The sequence below is a fragment of the Peromyscus californicus genome, unplaced genomic scaffold (genome assembly GCF_007827085.1).
Source record: "Peromyscus californicus insignis strain IS unplaced genomic scaffold, ASM782708v3 Scaffold_7__1_contigs__length_154581171, whole genome shotgun sequence".
In the NCBI taxonomy this organism is placed as follows: Eukaryota; Metazoa; Chordata; class Mammalia; order Rodentia; family Cricetidae; genus Peromyscus; species Peromyscus californicus.
The window spans coordinates 141,457,566-141,475,353 of NW_026294595.1; the positions used below are offsets into that span (position 1 = coordinate 141,457,566).

At 55.5% G+C, this 17,788-nt stretch overlaps 1 protein-coding gene across 1 annotated transcript in view; it reads right to left on the bottom strand.

Annotated features, from left to right (window-relative positions):
- Positions 1–17,788, bottom strand: part of Prex1 (phosphatidylinositol-3,4,5-trisphosphate dependent Rac exchange factor 1) — a 155,481-nt gene that overhangs the window by 25,755 nt on the left and 111,938 nt on the right. Inside the window, exons 11-18 of the mRNA XM_052726692.1 lie at positions 11,338–11,438; positions 10,194–10,297; positions 9,996–10,045; positions 7,893–7,968; positions 6,079–6,151; positions 3,602–3,744; positions 2,223–2,315; positions 1,448–1,596 (exon numbers count right to left, since the gene is read on the bottom strand). Of these exons, the coding sequence (XP_052582652.1) occupies positions 1,448–1,596; positions 2,223–2,315; positions 3,602–3,744; positions 6,079–6,151; positions 7,893–7,968; positions 9,996–10,045; positions 10,194–10,297; positions 11,338–11,438 (789 nt within the window). The remainder of the gene's footprint in view (positions 1–1,447; positions 1,597–2,222; positions 2,316–3,601; positions 3,745–6,078; positions 6,152–7,892; positions 7,969–9,995; positions 10,046–10,193; positions 10,298–11,337; positions 11,439–17,788) is intronic.

Below are 17,788 nucleotides of genomic sequence, written 5' to 3' on the forward strand. Positions count from 1 at the left end.
TGGCTGAGGAGGTGCCAGATATCAAAGGGAGACACCAGCTGGTGGGGGTGGATATCAAGGGGAGGCACCAGCTTGGGGAGGGTTGGATATCAGGGGAGGCACTAGCTGGGGGGGTGGATATCAGGGGGAGGCACCAGCTGGGAGGTAGATATCAAGGGGAGGCACTAGCTGGGGGGTGGATATCAGGGGAGGCACCAGCTGGGGGGGGTATCAAGAGGAGGCACTAGCTGGGGGAGTGGATATCAAGGGCAGGTACTAGCTGGGGGTGTCAGGAGTCATTCATCTTGTGCTGTTACGCAGCCCTCTGCTTCCCTGCCTCGGCCATGTCCCCTACCACACAGTGTGACCCCTTCTATGCCTCCCAGGCAAGCAGAACCCCCTGTGAGCCTGTTCTCAGAACTGTAAACCCTGTTGACCTCCATCTCTGGCACCTAGCAGACAATCTTTACCTGTCACCTTTTCCCTAAATCTCCTCCTCCTTACAGGAAATAGTCTAAACTAGTAGTTCTCAGCCTTCCTAACGCTGTAACCCTTTAATACAGTCCCTCATGTTGTGGTGACCCCCAACCATACAATTATTTTCATTGCTACTACATGACTGTCATTTTGCTAAGGTTATGAACTGTAATGTAAATCTCTGTGTTTTCTGATGGTCTTAGACGACCCTGTGAAAGGGTCATCCAACCTCCCAGCTGAGAACCACTGGAAACGCTCCACAGCTTATAGCCAATGTTTCCATCAATCACAGGGAACAATGGTACCAAATGCATACTCTTCAAATAGAAGAATGCCCACTGCCCCGACATCTAGACATGGTCCGCCCTGGCCTGCAAGCTGGGCAGCTGCCAGCATGCCACCTGCTTCCTCCTGCAGCCCCAGGGAAGCGTCCATCTCCAGTGGCCATCCACGGGGCCTTGCCACGGGCATAAGGAACCACAGGGCCTGGCCCTATGGCCTTGCCCACCTCTCCTCTCTCCCACTCCACTCCAACACCTCGCTGCCTCTGTCCCTCCATCCTGCCGTAAACACTGTGACCTGAGGGTCTTGGCACCAAATGCTCCCTCCTCCCAGAGCCCTCCTGCCCCAGAAGTCCTCTTAACTCTGTTATCTCTGAGAGCCCTCACGGTCCTCAGTGACATCTCTCTGGCTACTGTTTCTCCACACACTCTGTCCTCTTCAACCACACAGATCTACCGCCACCCGACTGATGACCGCCAACTCAGCACACACCTCACCCCAGTCCTGTGTACCTGTCACCTGTCCACACCCCGATTGACCTGAACCTGTGGAAGGTAGCAACTGTATCCACCCTGACGGGCCTGTGTTCCCAAGCCTGAGACGCCACTCACACACGTTCACTTGGGACACCTGATATCAGACTAACAAAAGTAACAGACCCAACCCAGGGGACCAGGGAGACCTGCGTCAGCCTTGGGGTCACACTCACTCTTTGGCCTTGGTGGCCACCAGGAGGCGTAGTGGGCGGCGGGAACAGAAGGATTGGTTAAGGATGGTCTCCACCTCAGAGAAGGGCCGCAGGAACACCAGGTCCTCGTTGATGGAGTAGATCTTCCTCCCCACCTGCAGGCCAGCCATCTGGAGGGACAAGCACACGTATCACTGACCTCCTGCTTCGCTGAGGAAGCTGGAATGTTCCAGAAGCTCCAGGAAACTCATTCATTCCTTCTGGATGAGTGGTGAGAGGTGTGTGAGCCAGGCTCTGGGCTCTGAGCTGCAAATGAAAGCCCAAGGAGGCAAGGGTGGGTGGCAGTTCCCTTGGGAAGAAATGGTCAGGGCCAGCCTTTGCTGTGAGGGCACAAAGGTCAGGGGGGTGGCCACCTTGTGACCATGACAATGTGACCAAGAACGTGGAATGAACATCAACAGGCCCCAAATGTCTAGCCCCCTCCTAGGCCATGAGGTGCCTTGAGCTGGAATTAGGAGACAGTAAGAAACCGTGCAAGGGAGACTTCTGCTTTCCCTGCACATCCCCAGAAGCCCAGTAGGTGGCGCTGGTGGAACGCACTAGGAAGACAGTCTCATTCCCAAGTACCCTGCATATCAGACAAGAAGTCCCTGACTCAGTTTCCCCATATAAGCAAGAAGAGGAAAGGCATCAACCAGCATCCCAGAACCTGCTGAGCTGGCCCACCTCAAGCGACATGGAGACACGCCCAGCAGGAATACTGCCCCACCTGAGTGGTCCCCGCTGCGGGTCTCACCTCAGCCAGTGAGCCCCTCTGCACAGACTTCACCACCACAGCCTTGTTCTTTTCCTCAAGATCGAAGCCGTAGTCATCTTCCTGCGGCGGGATCTGAAAGTCCAAGGCCGAGACGCACTTGAGGCAGCCGGGTGGGAGCAACACCTCCCTGCTCCCCACAGACTACAACCCCGCAGCCGAGGCTCCCCACGGACTACGACCCCGCAGCCGAGGCTCCCCACGGACTATGACCCTGCAGCCGAGGCTCCCCACGGACTACGATCCCGCAGCTGAGGCTCCCCACAGACTACGACCCTGTAGCTGAGGCTCCCCACGGACTACGATCCCGCAGCCGAGGCTCCCCACGGACTACAATCCCGCAGCTGAGGCTCCCCACAGACTACGACCCTGCAGCTGAGGCTCCCCACAGACTACGATTCCGCAGCTGGGGCCCCAGGTCTACAGGGGAGGGGTGCAGACTGGGCCACAGGGCCAGGCCAGTGGAACAGAGTGAAATCAGAATGTCGTGGGACACAGTACAAAACACACCTATGTCGATGAGGGTGTGCCAGCCCCTCCTCCCACAGACCAGTACTGATCACCTGTCAGCTTGCTTCTCCTCCCCTCCCATCCCCCACCTCCCCTCCCTGCAGCCCAGGGACAGTCTCTCTGATACCCTCACAAGTGCTCAGTACCCCTTTGACACAGAGGAAAGAGATCCCAAGTGCCAGGAGAGCAGGAGAGCAGGGTAAAAGGGAACTGGGGGGACACTTTCCCCGGGGCAGGATGGCCAGAGGGTGAGCTGGGATCCTAGGAGTTGGGGTTTGGGTACATATGCACCCACAATCAGCCAGTAGGAACCCCATGGGCACTGGGAACTCTACTGAGTCTGCCCTACTTGTACCGCTGACTGTGTGGAGGGGACGTCTACACTGTGATGAGGAATGTGCTCAGGCTAGAGTAAAAGAACAGAGCAAGAAGAACGCCAGGGAGGGACATCTGAGAACTTCATAGATGGGGAAAGTGTTCCAGACAGCAGGCGCAGCATGTGAGATGCCCTGAGGCAGCCCCAAGGTGGGCTAGGATGCCAACATTCCTGATCTGACTGGTAAATGTTCCCAACTGCAGACACTCAAGAATGTGGGCAGGACACACACTCCTGAGACCTATAGTCCTGTAGGTGACTCAGGAGGTACTGCGAAGCCATGGGTGTAAGGTAGATGAAAGGGCAGGAGCACCTACAACCCCAGTGCTTTGTGAGGAGTACATTCTTGGCTGGCACAGTGACCTCTCTTCCCCGGCCTGCAGGTCCTGCTCTGGCCACTGTCTGAAGCTGCCCAGCTCCCAGGCCGCAGGAGGGTCAGGGGAAGAAAGGCACAGCATCCCCACTGTGCACCTACCAGCAACCGCTTTGCCAGAATGTTCTCCACCAGCTTGAAGTCATTGCGAAGCGGTTTGTTCTTGCTGCTGGTCCCCTCCATCTCCTCATCAGCATGGAAGCGGAAGTACTGAGACTCATCCTTGAACTCACTCTTCTCGAGAACTGAAAGCCACAGACACACAGCACGTGGTCAGACGGCAGTGGATCGGCAGCCTTTGCCAACCGGCAGCCACAGGCTAGAAGCAAGCCCTAGACAAGTGTGGCTTGGCGGATAGAGGACTGAACTGAAGCAAAATTGCGCACCAATGCTAACGTGTGAACTCCACAGGAAGGGCTAGCTATCCGGCGTGGCTCAGTGGGTAAAGTGCCTGCCATGCAAGCATTAAGACCTGAGTTCAGATCCGCAGTAACCACATACGTGCCAGGTGTGGCCCAGGTCTGTAACCCCAGCTCTGGGGGAACAGAAATGGGTAGATCTTCGGAGTTTGCTGGTCAGCTGGTTTACCCGACTGGGGGTCTCTGGGTTCAGAGGGAGACCCTGTCTCAAAAATGAAAGAGGAAAGTGACGGGGAAGACGTCCAATGTCCACCTCCGGCCTCACAAGTGCACATGAGTGAGTGCACTGTGGCACATTAACACCCAGGGAGGTTCCCAGCACCCACACTGGGTAGCTCACAACCACCTGCAACCCCAGCTCCAGCAGATCTGGTGCCCTTTCTAGCCTCCATGGGCAACTATACTCAAGTGCGAGCCTGCATGCACGCACGTGCGCACGCACACAAATTTAAAACAAGAAATCTTACAAAAAAGAGGGTTACATCAAGGCCCAGAGTTAGCAACTGTCTAAGGCCCGTGAGGCTCTGGGACAAGACAGCCTGAGCACCGACTCCTCCAGACCCCACTCTCTTCAAGGTGGGGGTTCCTCCTCCTGAGGGAAACTACCTGTGTGTGAGTGTTCCTGAGTCACGTGAGTGTGTTCCTGGGCTACCCCTACTACCTCTTCGGAACAGACAGACACACAAATTGCTACTTTCATCAGAGCCGGGCAGCTAGGCTCCAAGCAGCCTGCTTATTTAGCCTCCATTGTAAACATGGGGTTAGAAGATTCCAGAGCCCGAGGAAGAGTTAGAGAGCCTGTGTCTGAGCAGTGGAGTCCCGGCACACACGGTAAGACTTCTGAGTCACCAGCACAGCCAGGTGAGGCCCCGCTCCCCTCTCCCAGCTTTGAGAGCTGCCCACAGACCTGGGTTCAAATCCCTCCATCTAATCCTTTCACCTGTTTGCACTGCGGTTTCTCCTCTAGCAGAATGAGACGACCAAGTCCCTAGGAGGGCTCCAAGGCTGCAACAGTGAGCCTCCCTTTCCCTGTCTGTTGAGTCCCTCCCTGAAGACTCCCACGGCTCTGAGGCTCAGTCAGACGTGGCAGGAGGTACTGTCCCCTCCTCCATTCTGTGCTAACCCTGCCCTTTGCCACAGTCACACCCCAACTTTTGGCCCTTTCCTATTTTAGCAGGAAAATACTTAAGTTCATGGCAGGGTGCGGGGGAGCTGCAGAGCCTGCAATTTCCCTCCCTGACGGGCCCTGAGGGCATCAAGTGCCCAAGTGCCCCTCCTGGTAGAGTATCCCCAGACAGCTGCCTTCCGGGAACAAGGCTGGGTGGACCACAATTATCCTCACCCACAAATGAGAGCCTCCTGCAGAGGGCAGGCGGCAGGGCCAGTGCCATTGGAGGGCACAAACGGCTTCTGGGAAGGAAACAGGCCCAATGGGTGGCCAGGCCTGGCCCCTTCAACTGAGGCAATGGGCAGGAGAGGGGATGAGACAGCAAGGCTCCTGGAGAAACCAAAGACATTGAGGCCACAGGGAAGCTAAGCCTAAGGGGAGTCAGCTAAGGTGAGCCTAGAGCTGGGCCACAGGCTTCAAATGCTGCGGCCCCAGCCTATTTTCCTAAATACAGTTTTATTGGCACCCAGTCACACTCCTTTCGCTCCAGTGTTGTGGCAGCTGCTTCAGTGTCTCCTGCCTGGCCCTTTGCAGAGCAAGTTCACTAACTCTGAGTTAGAGCAAAGCACCTGGGCAGAGAGATGACCTGAGGCCTCCAGGACCAGTCTGCTGCCACCAGCTCACACTTCTGCAGCCTGTATCTGCGTCCAAGCGAGAGCATCCCACCACAGCACTTGCTCATCAACACGCACGACACATGTTGAGTCTGTCTGACACACAAGGGGTGCACATGTGCATGTATGTCAGACCCTGAGCCCCTCCATGCCACAACCCGGCACCATGCCGGGCCACCCACTGAGGAGGAGACAGAGACTAGAAGGGAGAACACAGTTCCTCCAAGAGGGGCCAGCAACAGTGATGGGAGGCATGTGGGGGGACACCATGCCACCTGGGGGCAGGGGGGGCCAAAGCACAAGCATTCCATGCTGAGAAACCACACACAAAAAGCTGGCTCTCCAGGCTCTAAGCAAAGTTCTGGGCCCCGCACTTACCATGGTGCATGAAACCATTGTTGCACAGGCCCACGCCGAGCGCCACCGCCTCCTCCCGTGTCTGGCAGTCCCCCTGAAATGGAACAGAAGGGGATGCGATGAGGGGAGTCAGCACTGAATCAGCTAAGTGCAACCCATGACAGGCTGCCACCCGAGAGACGCAGACTGCATGAGGGCAGAGATTTCTCATACTGAGTATCAAGGTGGCCAAACATGCTTGGAACTACTAATAAACTCCTAACAAGGGAGTTACTCTGTTAGATGCTTCTGGTTGCCTAGCAACAGCCCTTTCCTGATCCCTCCCTAGTAAGGAAACTCTCGCCCCCATTCTACAACAACCCAAGCAGGTAAGGTGGACAATGAGACACAAAAAACATCCTCCAGTGAGGGCAACGTGGGCTGCCTCCTGTGCCCACAGACTGTCCCTTTCTTCCTGACTCTGCCTGCAGCAGAGGTGTGAGGGCGGGTGCTTCTGCCACCGTTCTAGATCACAATGTGACCTCAAGGTAAAGCACAGAATGTTGACAGAGCAGAAAGACACAGAGTGTGGTTCCCAAAGACCTCATGGTGCCTTAGTGTGCTGCTCTAGGAGAGACACAAATCCCGATCTGCTCTGTCCCTGTGCGCCTGCAGACATGTCCCTGGTGTTAGGAATGAAGTCTACGGAGCCTGGAAAAGCCTGCAGGGGCTTCTGCAAACCTCTAGGAAGAGGATACCACTGCCCCTCCCACCAGGGACAAAGCCACATGAGGATGAGATGGCCTGATCTGAGTGAGGATGGCGGCATGATGGGCAGGAGTCTGACCCATGTGGACGCCACTTAGACTACCAACTGTCCCCCAAAACCACCTGGTTGCACACTTGTAGATATGTGGCTTCTGACAGTCACTTTGCAGTAGGTTTTCTGTCTTTACAACATGTCAGCAGAACTAGGGACACCTGGTGATCTCCAAGGATGGGGAGCAGGGATCTGACTCCTGGTGCCTGCCCTTAGCGGCCTGGCTGCAGGTCCCCACCTCCTCCACACCCCAAACCAGCATGCTTGTGTTGCCTGCAGCTCAGGCAAGCTTTAAATCTAGAATCACCCCCCCCACACACACACACCCCCACACACCCCCACACACCCCTGGCTTCAGCCTCCCAAATGCTTGGAGGACAGGTTTATTCCACCACAACAGACTCAAAAATCTCACGGCTAACTAGGTAGAGAGAGGCTAGGACCTCGGGATGGGGGTAGGGCAGGCAGGCTCAGTCACAGCTGCTGACTGGATCAGGGGCACCTCGATAGCTAGGGGCCAGGCTCAAAGGCTCCAGACACACAGGCAGCCAGCCGTACACACTACTGTGACGGTACACAGAGGGGAAAGGCTGCCAGACACCTAGCCAACCAGGCCTGGCCCTCCTTGTCAAGGGTGGAGGAGGGTACTCCCAGCCAAAGGGACCTGATTGCTTTTCCAGTGGCTGTGAGGCCAGTTACAGGGACCAGGAATAGGAACTTCAGAAGGAGCTGTGGCTGCCACTGTGTGACTACGAAGCAACCAATCAGAAGATTACAGAGCCGAACGGCAGAAAGGTAGAAGGCTGGGCGAAAACAGCATCACCGAGCACCAGGAACACCTAAGGATGCCACACCACACGAAAGGAAGCCGCTGCCCATGGGCAGCAACTACAGGTTCCCTTTCTGTGAGGCCCCCTGTGTGGTCACACTGTAGACACAGAGAGCAGAAAGGAGCCGGGTCTGCTCCCAGCTCTGCTGAGGTCCCCAGCGACATGGCTAAGCCCAAGCCACAGAGTCTGGGGCCACACATGCTCACCTGTGCCAACAGCCAGTCCACCAACTTGCTCCCAGGGACCACAGACTTGTAGGTCTTCAGGTGGTAGTCACGGTCCCTGGTAAAAAGGTGGACAATGAGTGGCAGCACTGTGGGGGAGGGGCACGATGGATACTGAAAGGCAGCATGGGGGCGGGGCGCGTTGGACAATGAATGGCAGTATCGGGGGTCGGGGGTAGCGTGTTGGTTTCTGGAGCCTGTTCCAGTTAGACGATCCTCAACAGACATGGGGAAGAGGCCAGTGGCCCCACCAGAGGCTGAAGAGGAGGCCATGGGCTGCAGACACTCTCCAGCGCAAGGGACCTCTCTGTGCAGCCATGCCTCTTGAGGCAGCCTTGCCTGCATGCAGAGGTTCATCCTGGGGTGGAGTGCCACACTGGGGACCACGAGCATCCTACAAGGCCGCATGCTTCCACAGCAAGGACCTCTCCAGGACAAATGTCCGTCCACGGCTGAGGAACCTCTAAGGAGGGGTGAGCAAGGCCCTCTGTTCCTCTGCCTTGTTTCGGTGCCAACACACAAGCGTTCAAAGATGCGATGCTAAGCTGCAGGGGGCTCTAAGCACAGAGCAGAGCCCAAGCCCGGAGTGTGCAGGGGTATCCAGGTGAAGTGTGAACTCCACCTTGCGAGCCTTTGGGGTCATGGGACCTGAAGAGCCAAACCGCCACAATCTCAGCCCTAAGCTGACGAATACGGAAGTTCTACAGCCCTGGGTGGAACCGCTGAAGTATGTTCAGGATTAGGCATGGTCAGTTGTGAGCCTAAACAAAGTCTCTAAGTAAATCCCCACCACTATCTAAAAGAGAAAAAGGAAGTCAGGCCAGCAGGCTGGAAGGCCCAGGGAAAACCAGGAGGGAACCAACAGGCAGAGGCCACAGGGACCCAGGAGGAGGCTGGCCCCCTCTGCCCCTACCTCCTAGGACTGGCACAGAGCAGCAAATGGGGGTGAGTGAGGAGCAGGGTCTGTGGGTGAAGCGTTCCCAGGGCCTGACGTCACAGACCACGAACAGGCTGGATGAGGTCCCTCGGACAACAGTCATGTCATCCTGTCCTTGTCTCTCCACTCATAACCACAAACTTCACAACAGAGACGGACCCACTCATTTTTGCTGCCAGGAGCCTAGGAGCATACTTCCCATGACTTTAACCCTTTCACTTCCAGCTGCTGCGAGGCCCATTTGACTCGAATAGAAACACTCACTCAGCAAACACTGGTGCAGGGCTGGCTGCTCCACTCAAGGCCAATGCCCTGCCATATAGCCATTTGAATTCAGACTCAAGAGTCAATAAAATCAAAATCAAAGTTCAAAAAAAAAAAAATCTGCTAGGCGGTGGTGGCGCACACCTTTAATCCCAGCACTTGGGAGGTAGAGGGTGAATTTCTATGAATTCGAGGCCAGCCTGGTCTACAAAGTGGGTTCCAGGACAGCCAGGGCTACACAGAGGGACCCCGTTTCAAAGAGAGGGGGAGGGAGAGGGAAGGAGGGAGAGAGGGAGAGAGACAGACAGACATTATAGACACAGGGCACCAGAAAGCGCAGCTCTGACAGAAGTGTGGCGAGCTCCTGGGTAGGACACTAGGGAGGGGGCCAGGGCAGGCTCGAGATGGAACTGGGTGGTGGAACACTTGTCCCACACTTCTGTCCCTTCCTCGGTCCCGTCCCAAGAAATAAAATGTAAAGGCGGCCAGGGAAAGCCCACCTGAGAGGGAGGCTCTGGGGGGAAGTGAGAGCTAAGGATATGCAGGAGAGAGCGTCCCTCAGCAGCAGCAAGCGCAAAGGCCCTGAGGTGCCTGGCACTTCATGTCCTGCCTCAGACAGAAATGGTGAGGCACAGAGTGGTTGAGCAACCATCCAAGGTCACACAGCTGGGAACCAGCAGGTAGCTCCAATGTCGGCCTGCCTATCCTGACACTAACTACTGCTACAATACTTCCCACAGATGCACTCACTCCATCCTGACGGCTCGACAGAGGAGGTCAGTGATTAACCCTGTCTGAGGGAGGAGACTGAGGCTCAGAGAGGTCAGGGTACCGGTGGGGCCACGCGGGCGGCCGCCGTCAGGAGGGATACCACGGGGACTTACTTGATCACGGGGGCGTAGAGGCTATGCAGACGGCAGTAGAGTCTCACGCCCTGTGAGCAAGAGCAAGGTCTGAGTCAGCCACATCCTCTGGACTGCTGGGAGGAGGAGGGTGGGCAGCGGCAGGCTGCAGGGACACGGGCCTGTTCTGCAGGGACCTCCAGCTGGATCGGGGCCACAGGTTGAAGGAGGATGTCCTACCTTGGACATGATGTCCTCCAGCTCACTGCGGGCCTTGTAGGTGCCGTCATCGTAGCGGAAGCGATACATCACCTGCTCATTCTTGAACTGGTGCTTGTCGGAGACTGGAAGGACCCGAGGACTGGTGAGGCTGGGAAGACCCTCTGCCTCCACCCCTGGGTCCCCAGTACATGGAGGGACATTTGACACATGGCCTGGGCAGGCCCGGCAGAGACCTGTGGGCACCTCTGATTGGGCCGGTCCTTTGAATGGGAACCCAGCACTCCAGGGTAGAGACCACACTGCTGGGATCTTGATAGCTACCTTCCGATTCTGCTGGGGACTTAGACCCAGAAGCAGATTCTGTGTGCAGCCAAAAGGCCGATACTCTAAGAACAGAGACTCTTTCCTCCCACCTGGACACTCAGTGGCTCTTGGCTGACTGACTCAGTGGCCCACAGGGCTGGGCCAGGGCTTAGTGTGGTAGGACCATCCTCCACAGCATCAAACACGGCCCGAGTCACTTCTATAGTGACCCCCATGAGCTTTCAGACTTCACGGTCCAGTCTCTCTCACTTCCTAACATGGCCCTGTCCACGCAGGAGGCAGCCTTCCATGCTGTTCCCTGTAGATCACTTAGCATCCCCCTGGGTACTTGGCCTTGGTCGTCCCCCTGCCTGGAGCTATAAAGCCCACCTGCCTCCCTCACTTCTAGGGGAGGCCTCCCCAAGCTCCTGTTCTGAACTGACTCCCTACCACACCAACCGCCACTGTGCTCTCCCAGCACCAATCACGCCTCACTGACACCCTCCACTACCATCTTCGTCTCCCCCGCAAGCACAAGGTCAGCTCGGTGAGGACGGGACTCTTCACCTGCCCCACTCACGGGTGTGCAAGCAGCGTCTGCTGCAAAGGACAAGCGACAGACACTGCAAAATAACTAACACCTAAACAGAGGGCTCGCTCTCTCCAGGGCAAAGAGAAAGTTCTACTCCCGGGCCAGCTGTTTTCTGAGGCATCCTCACTTGCTGGTGCCGAGTGAATACGCATTCCGCCACCCCGGAGAAGTGTTATGAGGTAGCCACGGCCCTGGGTCAGCAGCTTGGAAGTGTGGGAGCAGACTTCTGGGGGCGTCCAGCCAGCATGCCACACCTCCTCCACTCACCATGGTGAATGATACCATTCTCCAACAGGGCCTGGCCCAAGTTGATCCCTTCCTCTGTCTTGCTGATCTCGCCGATTTCCAGGAGCCACGCGACAAACTCGCTGCCAGGAACAGAAGATGTGATGAGATGGTCCCCAGCCCTGGAACCAGAACCAAGCTGGCCCAGCCCCATCCACCCCGAGAATGGCAAGCAGATCTTCAAGATCAATGGGCACACAAAACCAGGAGCCAGGGCCCAAGAGACGGTGGAAAAGCTTGTGCCTTTTCAGGTGGCTAAGACCAGTCACACACAGGTCTGCCTCATCCACCGGGAATGGAGGGGGGCGGGGGGTGGATGAATGGATGGGTGGCAGGCACATGAACGGATGAGTGGATAGGTGCATGGTCAAATGGATGGTGGATGCTTGGTAGATGTAGGAATGGTAGAGGAATAGATGTGTGAATGAATGATTGATAGATATAATGGGTGGGTGGATGGGTGAATGATGGGCTAGTGGGCAGGGAGATGTATAGATGGCAGAGTCAAAGGATGGATGGATGGTTGATGGTTGGTAGATGAATAAATGTCGGATAGATGTTTACGTGGGTAGGTGAGTAGATGAACAGATGGATGGGTGCATGGAAGATAGATCAGGCAGCTTATGAATTGGTGAATGGATAGGTAGGTGGGTGGGTGGGTGGGCAGATGGGTGGATGGATGGATGGATGACAGATGAATGGGTGATGTGTAGATCATGGACAAGTGGATGAAGAAATGACAGGTAAGTGGAAGGTGGGTAGGTAATGGATGGATGGATGGACAGATGATGAGTAAGTACATGGATGGATGGGTGTGGGTGGATGGATAAGTCGGTGGGTGAATGAGTGATGGACAGATAGAGGATGGATGATGAATGGGCGGAGGGAAGTACATGAGTGGGCAGACAGACAACCCCACAGTGGATTTGTGGATGGAGGCATAAGCCAGTGGATATACACCAGACCATGTGGTGTGTAGGCAAATGACAAGAATGGACAGATGGATGAACCATCAGAGATCAATGCTGGATGGATGAGTAGATATGGAGTGGGGGGCAGGGCTGGGGGGACAGGAAATGCTGGGTGGATGGTAGAAGTACACATGGATAGCTGGAGGAGGGTGTGGCTAGATGGGGAGTGAGTGGATACTGGATGTGCATGTATGTATGCATGTAGTATGTAGATGAAACATAAAATAAGCAGGAGGCAATGCCAAGCCCAGAAAGCTCACTGGACAGGTGGCTCAAATCACATGCTCTCTGTCCTCACAATGCCCCAGGAGTTTCCCCCTTACTCAGAAGGAAATTCAACTCTGCCTCAACTGTCCCACACACCTGCCCAGATATGTGTGCCTCCATCAGCCACGCCCAACTCCACACCCAGAACATCATCCCTAGACCAGCCTTCTCCTGGACCCCTATCCTCTGTGCCCACTCACCCCTGTTCCCTTCTTTAAAAAAATTCTAGACTCCACCATGCCTCAGGGCTCTTGTAATTGCTGTTCATCTACCCAGAAATGCCCTTCCCCGGCTCTTCTTCCCGTACCACCCACAGGCCCTGCCCAGCAGCCCGCCCACCCTGACGGCCCCCCCTTTCTGTACCAAGTACTCTCTGTAGCAATGACTTTACAAATTTATGCATGTGTTTATCAGCCCCCTCCCTGCCCACACAGATACCCAGAGTGCAACCCCTGGATGATGGAGATTGATCTTACTCATGGCTCTTTCCCTGATATACTCTGGGACTTAAGAGTCCTCTACTCAACAAATGAGGAATGAGCAAGAAGGTATGTTCCAGGGTCGGCAGGAAGGTTGGGGGCACAGGGGAGACAGGTAGCTTTTCTGGCTCCAGGTGACAGCTCAGGGCTCAGCACAGATTTCAGCCCACTGGAGTCAGCGGAAGAGGGTGAGCCTGGAGCAGGCAGTGCCCATGAGTGTGGGCAGCACTGCCCAGCCCCCTCTTTATGGAAACCAGCTGTCCCACCTCCGGTTACAGCAGGGGGCACTATTTTTAGCTTTCAGTGCTGGCAGAGGAAGGACCTGCCCTTAATGGAGGTAGCAACCTTGTGAAGCATTCAGGAAGCCCACAGGACACCCAGGGAGGTGGAGGTGGGAAAGAAATAGGTACATTTCTGGTACCCTCAGTGGGAACTTTCCAGGTTCTGTGTTCCCCTACACGACACCTCCCTAACCCACCCCCCAACCCCGCCACTGATTCTGCTCTCAAAGTCTCAACTCTTGGGGTAAGGCAAGAACTGGCAGCAGCAACTCCAGAAGGCAAACAGATGTTGGCGTGCCCTCTCAGAGGCTGGAGGCCGGAGACTCAGGGCAAGGCTGCTCACTAGCTGTCCTATCCAGGGCCACCTCTAACAGGGATCAACAGCCCTGTAGCCAGAGTGGGGACAGGAAGTATCCCAAAGTGGCTGTGGGGGGCAGAAGACAGATGGAGGACAGAGGAGAGCAAGTGATTGGTGACTGGGTCTATCCTTTAGGAAACCAAGCTGGATCTTAGTTTACTGGGCAAAACTGAAGCAAAGCTTTCCCTATCTGGGAACAAGACGCAGCTGGACACAGCTCAACAGGATGCAGCTGACAACTGCTTTGCTTAGGGACATCTGGAATTAGTGGGTGGACTTTTTAATCCTATGAAACTTTAAGCTGAGACCCAGGGGGTAAGGAGATTAAAGGTAATCTCTTCTTCCGCAGGAACCTCGAACTCTGAACGAGGGAGGGGGGATGGGATGCTGGCCAGGTGGGAACTGTGCCAAGCCAGTCAAAGCTGAGCTATTGCTCAAAGGGCCCCCCAAAACCCTGTGGGTCCAACTCTCCAAGAAAGGGGGGACTCGGTATTTCCTATGAAGCTCCCAGGTGTTAAAGGCTGTTATCTAATCCGGTATTTTCTGAACCCTGTCCCCAGGCTTCCACTGGCGCTGGGCCAGCAGGGTCTCAGGGGTGGAGGGGTGTGCTGACCTGGACAGCAGAGTGCACACCAGCTCTGAGTGACAGGTAGGGGTAGGGAGCTGGGATCTGACAGTAGCTCCAGGGTGGGTTATGAAAGGCAACAGGCCCAGGCTTCCAGAGAGACATTCCCTCAGCAGTGGGAGGCACCGAGACAAGGTGGGTCCCCACCAGGGTAAGGGGACTGAGATTGAGGGTGGAGGCCACAGACAGTGAGGCTGCTTCCATTCCCCCTCCTTCCTGCCCAGGAGACATTGTTCAGCCTGGAACAGGTCAAGGCCAAGACTGGGCACAGAGGACACCTGGGCACATCTCTGCCATTCTTTTGAGAGCACCTGACCAGAGGCCCCATGTGCCACATACTCCCCAAAACCAAACATCTTTTTGCCTGTCTCCTGCATGGGCCAAGATCTCCAGTGCCTAGAACCTGGGGTTCATATGCACATCTGTGAGCCCCATGCACAAAGTGCCTGCCAATGTCCACAGTGATGCCTGTTCAAGCCCTGTGTGTGCGTGTATGTGTGGCGGTCAAAGGTCAACATTGGGGTATCTTCCTCTATCATTCTCTATTTTTTGAGACAGGGTCCTCATTGCTGCTACACTAGCTTGTCAGCAAGCCCCATGGATTCCACCTGTCTCCACCCGCCTCCCCAGCACGGGGACCACAGATTTTTATAGGGGTGCTGGGTATCTGAGCTCAGGTCCCCATGCCTGCCCAGCGAGCATCTTACCACTGAGCCGTCCCCCAGTCCCTGACAAGACTTTCTGGATCTTCTGGGGTTGGTTGGTTAGTTTCTGAGACAGATCTTGCTATGGCACCCAGGCCTGCCTTGCTCACTGCTTGAACCTCAGCCTCACGAGGGCCAGGGTTGCAGGTGTGTGCCACAGTACCCAGTTTGGTCCCTGTTGCATGCAGCTGTGCACACAGAGCTGCTCCAGTAAAGCCTCCCACCCCGAAACTCCCCATGTGTAGATGTCACTAACATGGCATCTAACTACTGCCGAGGGTGGCAGCAAACGCTTTCGCCTTCCAAGAAACCTTCCCGAACTGTCTAACTGGCACACCTTGTTCCAAGTGGTCCTGAGCCTCACAACTCATTTCTCTCAGCTACTGAGCCTCCCTGAGCACCTCAACTAAAATCTGACCCCTGACCCAGTGCCACCAGATGTAGCTCTGCTAACTCCTGGGCCTCATGCCATCCCTTGCCAACCCAGGACTCCTGCTACTCCAGTACCACAGCTCACACAAGCCACCGGACTCCTGCATCTGCCATGCCCTACCCAGGCCTGCTGTTCCTCGGGTCTCCAGCCTGACTCTTGCTTGTCACTCAGATCTTGGTTAAAATGTAACCTCCCATAAGAGGCCCACCTTACCCACCCTGGCTAAATCAGCTCCACAACTCTCCCTTTACATCACTCCACAACTGCCTTGCGGTGTTCACGGGCCTGGTGGGTTCCTTCTTTAATCTGTCCATTTGTCTACTGACCTATTCCTGTAGGGACTGTCATTTCCCTGTGGGCAGGATGTCAGTTCCCTGCTGCTTGCTGGACCAGAAAGGGAGGGAGGGAGGGAGCAATTTTTGTCTCGCCAGCTAATCTGAGGATGCTGCAAGGCAGGTACACACACACACACACACACACACACACACACACACACACACACACACACACACACACAGTGTGCTTCTCACAGTACACAGATTTTATCACTGAAATGTGAAGTCTATTAGTTTCTGAGTGGGACACAAATGGCCGCTTCTTCATACCTGTCCCTGTAACATGACGCACACATGGTCCACATGTGCTGCCAGTGTTCTGGCCAGCACCATGCCAGGGATGCTGCAGTCCCACTGGGTCCTCCAGCCTTTCTGCTTCCTTAATTATCACTGATTGAGACCGAGAGACATTAACCCCACGCCCAAAGTCAGCCAGCAGGAAGACAGGGGAGTAAGACATGGCCCCGTCTGACTCGAAGCTCAGACCTAAAAGGTCTTGATGATACACCAGACACAGCACAGCCAGGGAGTCCCTGTGCGGCAGCAGACAGACACAGAGAGAGCAATGACGGAAAGATAACAACAAATGCTGAAGAGAGGTTAAAACGAACCAAACACGGAGCCTGTGAGGGAGAACATCAGCCCTGGAGTCACCCCGTCCCGAGTACAGATCCCATCTCCACACAGGGCAGTGTGACTTTGCACAAACGCTTCCCTCTCTATGCCTCGGTTTCTTCACCTTTAAAATGGGGACAACGGCAGTGACCTGCCTCATGGTGAGATTAAAAGCCATGCCCAAATGTGACAGATCTGATTAAGGGCTGGGGAGACCTGTGTCCCAGCCACCTATTCATCTTACAGAGGGGACCAGGGCTCCTGGAGATTTCAGGAGCTGCACACTGATGGGGAAGGAGTGTTGGAAGCCCAGGTGGGCGCAGAGGGAAGCCAAGCCTGAAGAAGCATATTCTCTTAATGGGAAGTCAGGTCCTCCAGGCCCCATGGTTACATGAGCTGCGATGCTGGCTGGGGTTCAAATGGGCAGCAAGAGAAATCTCCTCTAATCCTTCCTGAGGAGCCAGGTCTCAGAAGCCTTAATCACAGACAGGTTATCCCATCCGGCTGGGCTAGCAAGAAGGGGGTGGGGGGCACTGCTAGAGAAAAGGCTCCTTTGCAGTGGGACCAGGGATTAGAAATGGAAACCACCAGAGGCCTCTCTAACCTGTCAAGCTAGCTCCCACAAGACTCCTGGGCCCAGCTCTCTCCTTTCCACAGAGCCTGAGAGGGGCAGAGCCAAGACTGCTGACCTCCAAGGACAATGGATGGAACCATTCAAAACTCCTGGTTCTCCCAAAACCGGCCCCTGGCCTGTTCAACACCAGGCCTCAGGGCCGACCCTGGGCTATCTCCTACCTCACAGGCTCCAATGGACACCGAGCAGGGCTCTGTGTTTTCATACATCTAGAACCAGATTCCCGACGGTCTGGCTCTTCCCTCCACTGTCTCCACCCATGTCAGCCTGGCTTACGGGAACTACCCCCTACCCAGGGGCACCCATCTCTCTGACCACTGTCCATAGAGGTCTTTGTTTGTCCCTTCCCCAACACTACTGGCCCAGACCCCTCTGTGCACACGGTGGCCCACAAAGCAGATCTCCTGGCTCCAAGCCCATCTAAATGGCTGCCCCAAACCTTGGTCTCCAATCTAGGCTTTTCTTACCAGGACAATCGACACTATTTCCAATCTCCTCTTTACTGTGCGAGCCACCAGGCTCCAGCCTGCCTCAGACCCTCCCTAATTTCTCTCTCTCATCTTCTAAGCACAGGCCCAGCCTCCTCTGCCTTAGCCATGCAGAACAGACAGAGATGGGCAGAGTGCGGCCAGCCCGAGCAGTCGGGAAGATCCCAGCTTCCATCACGTACTTCATTACAAGAAGCAGACTACACAGTGGGTCACGAGCAAACCCAGCAGACACCTGCAGAA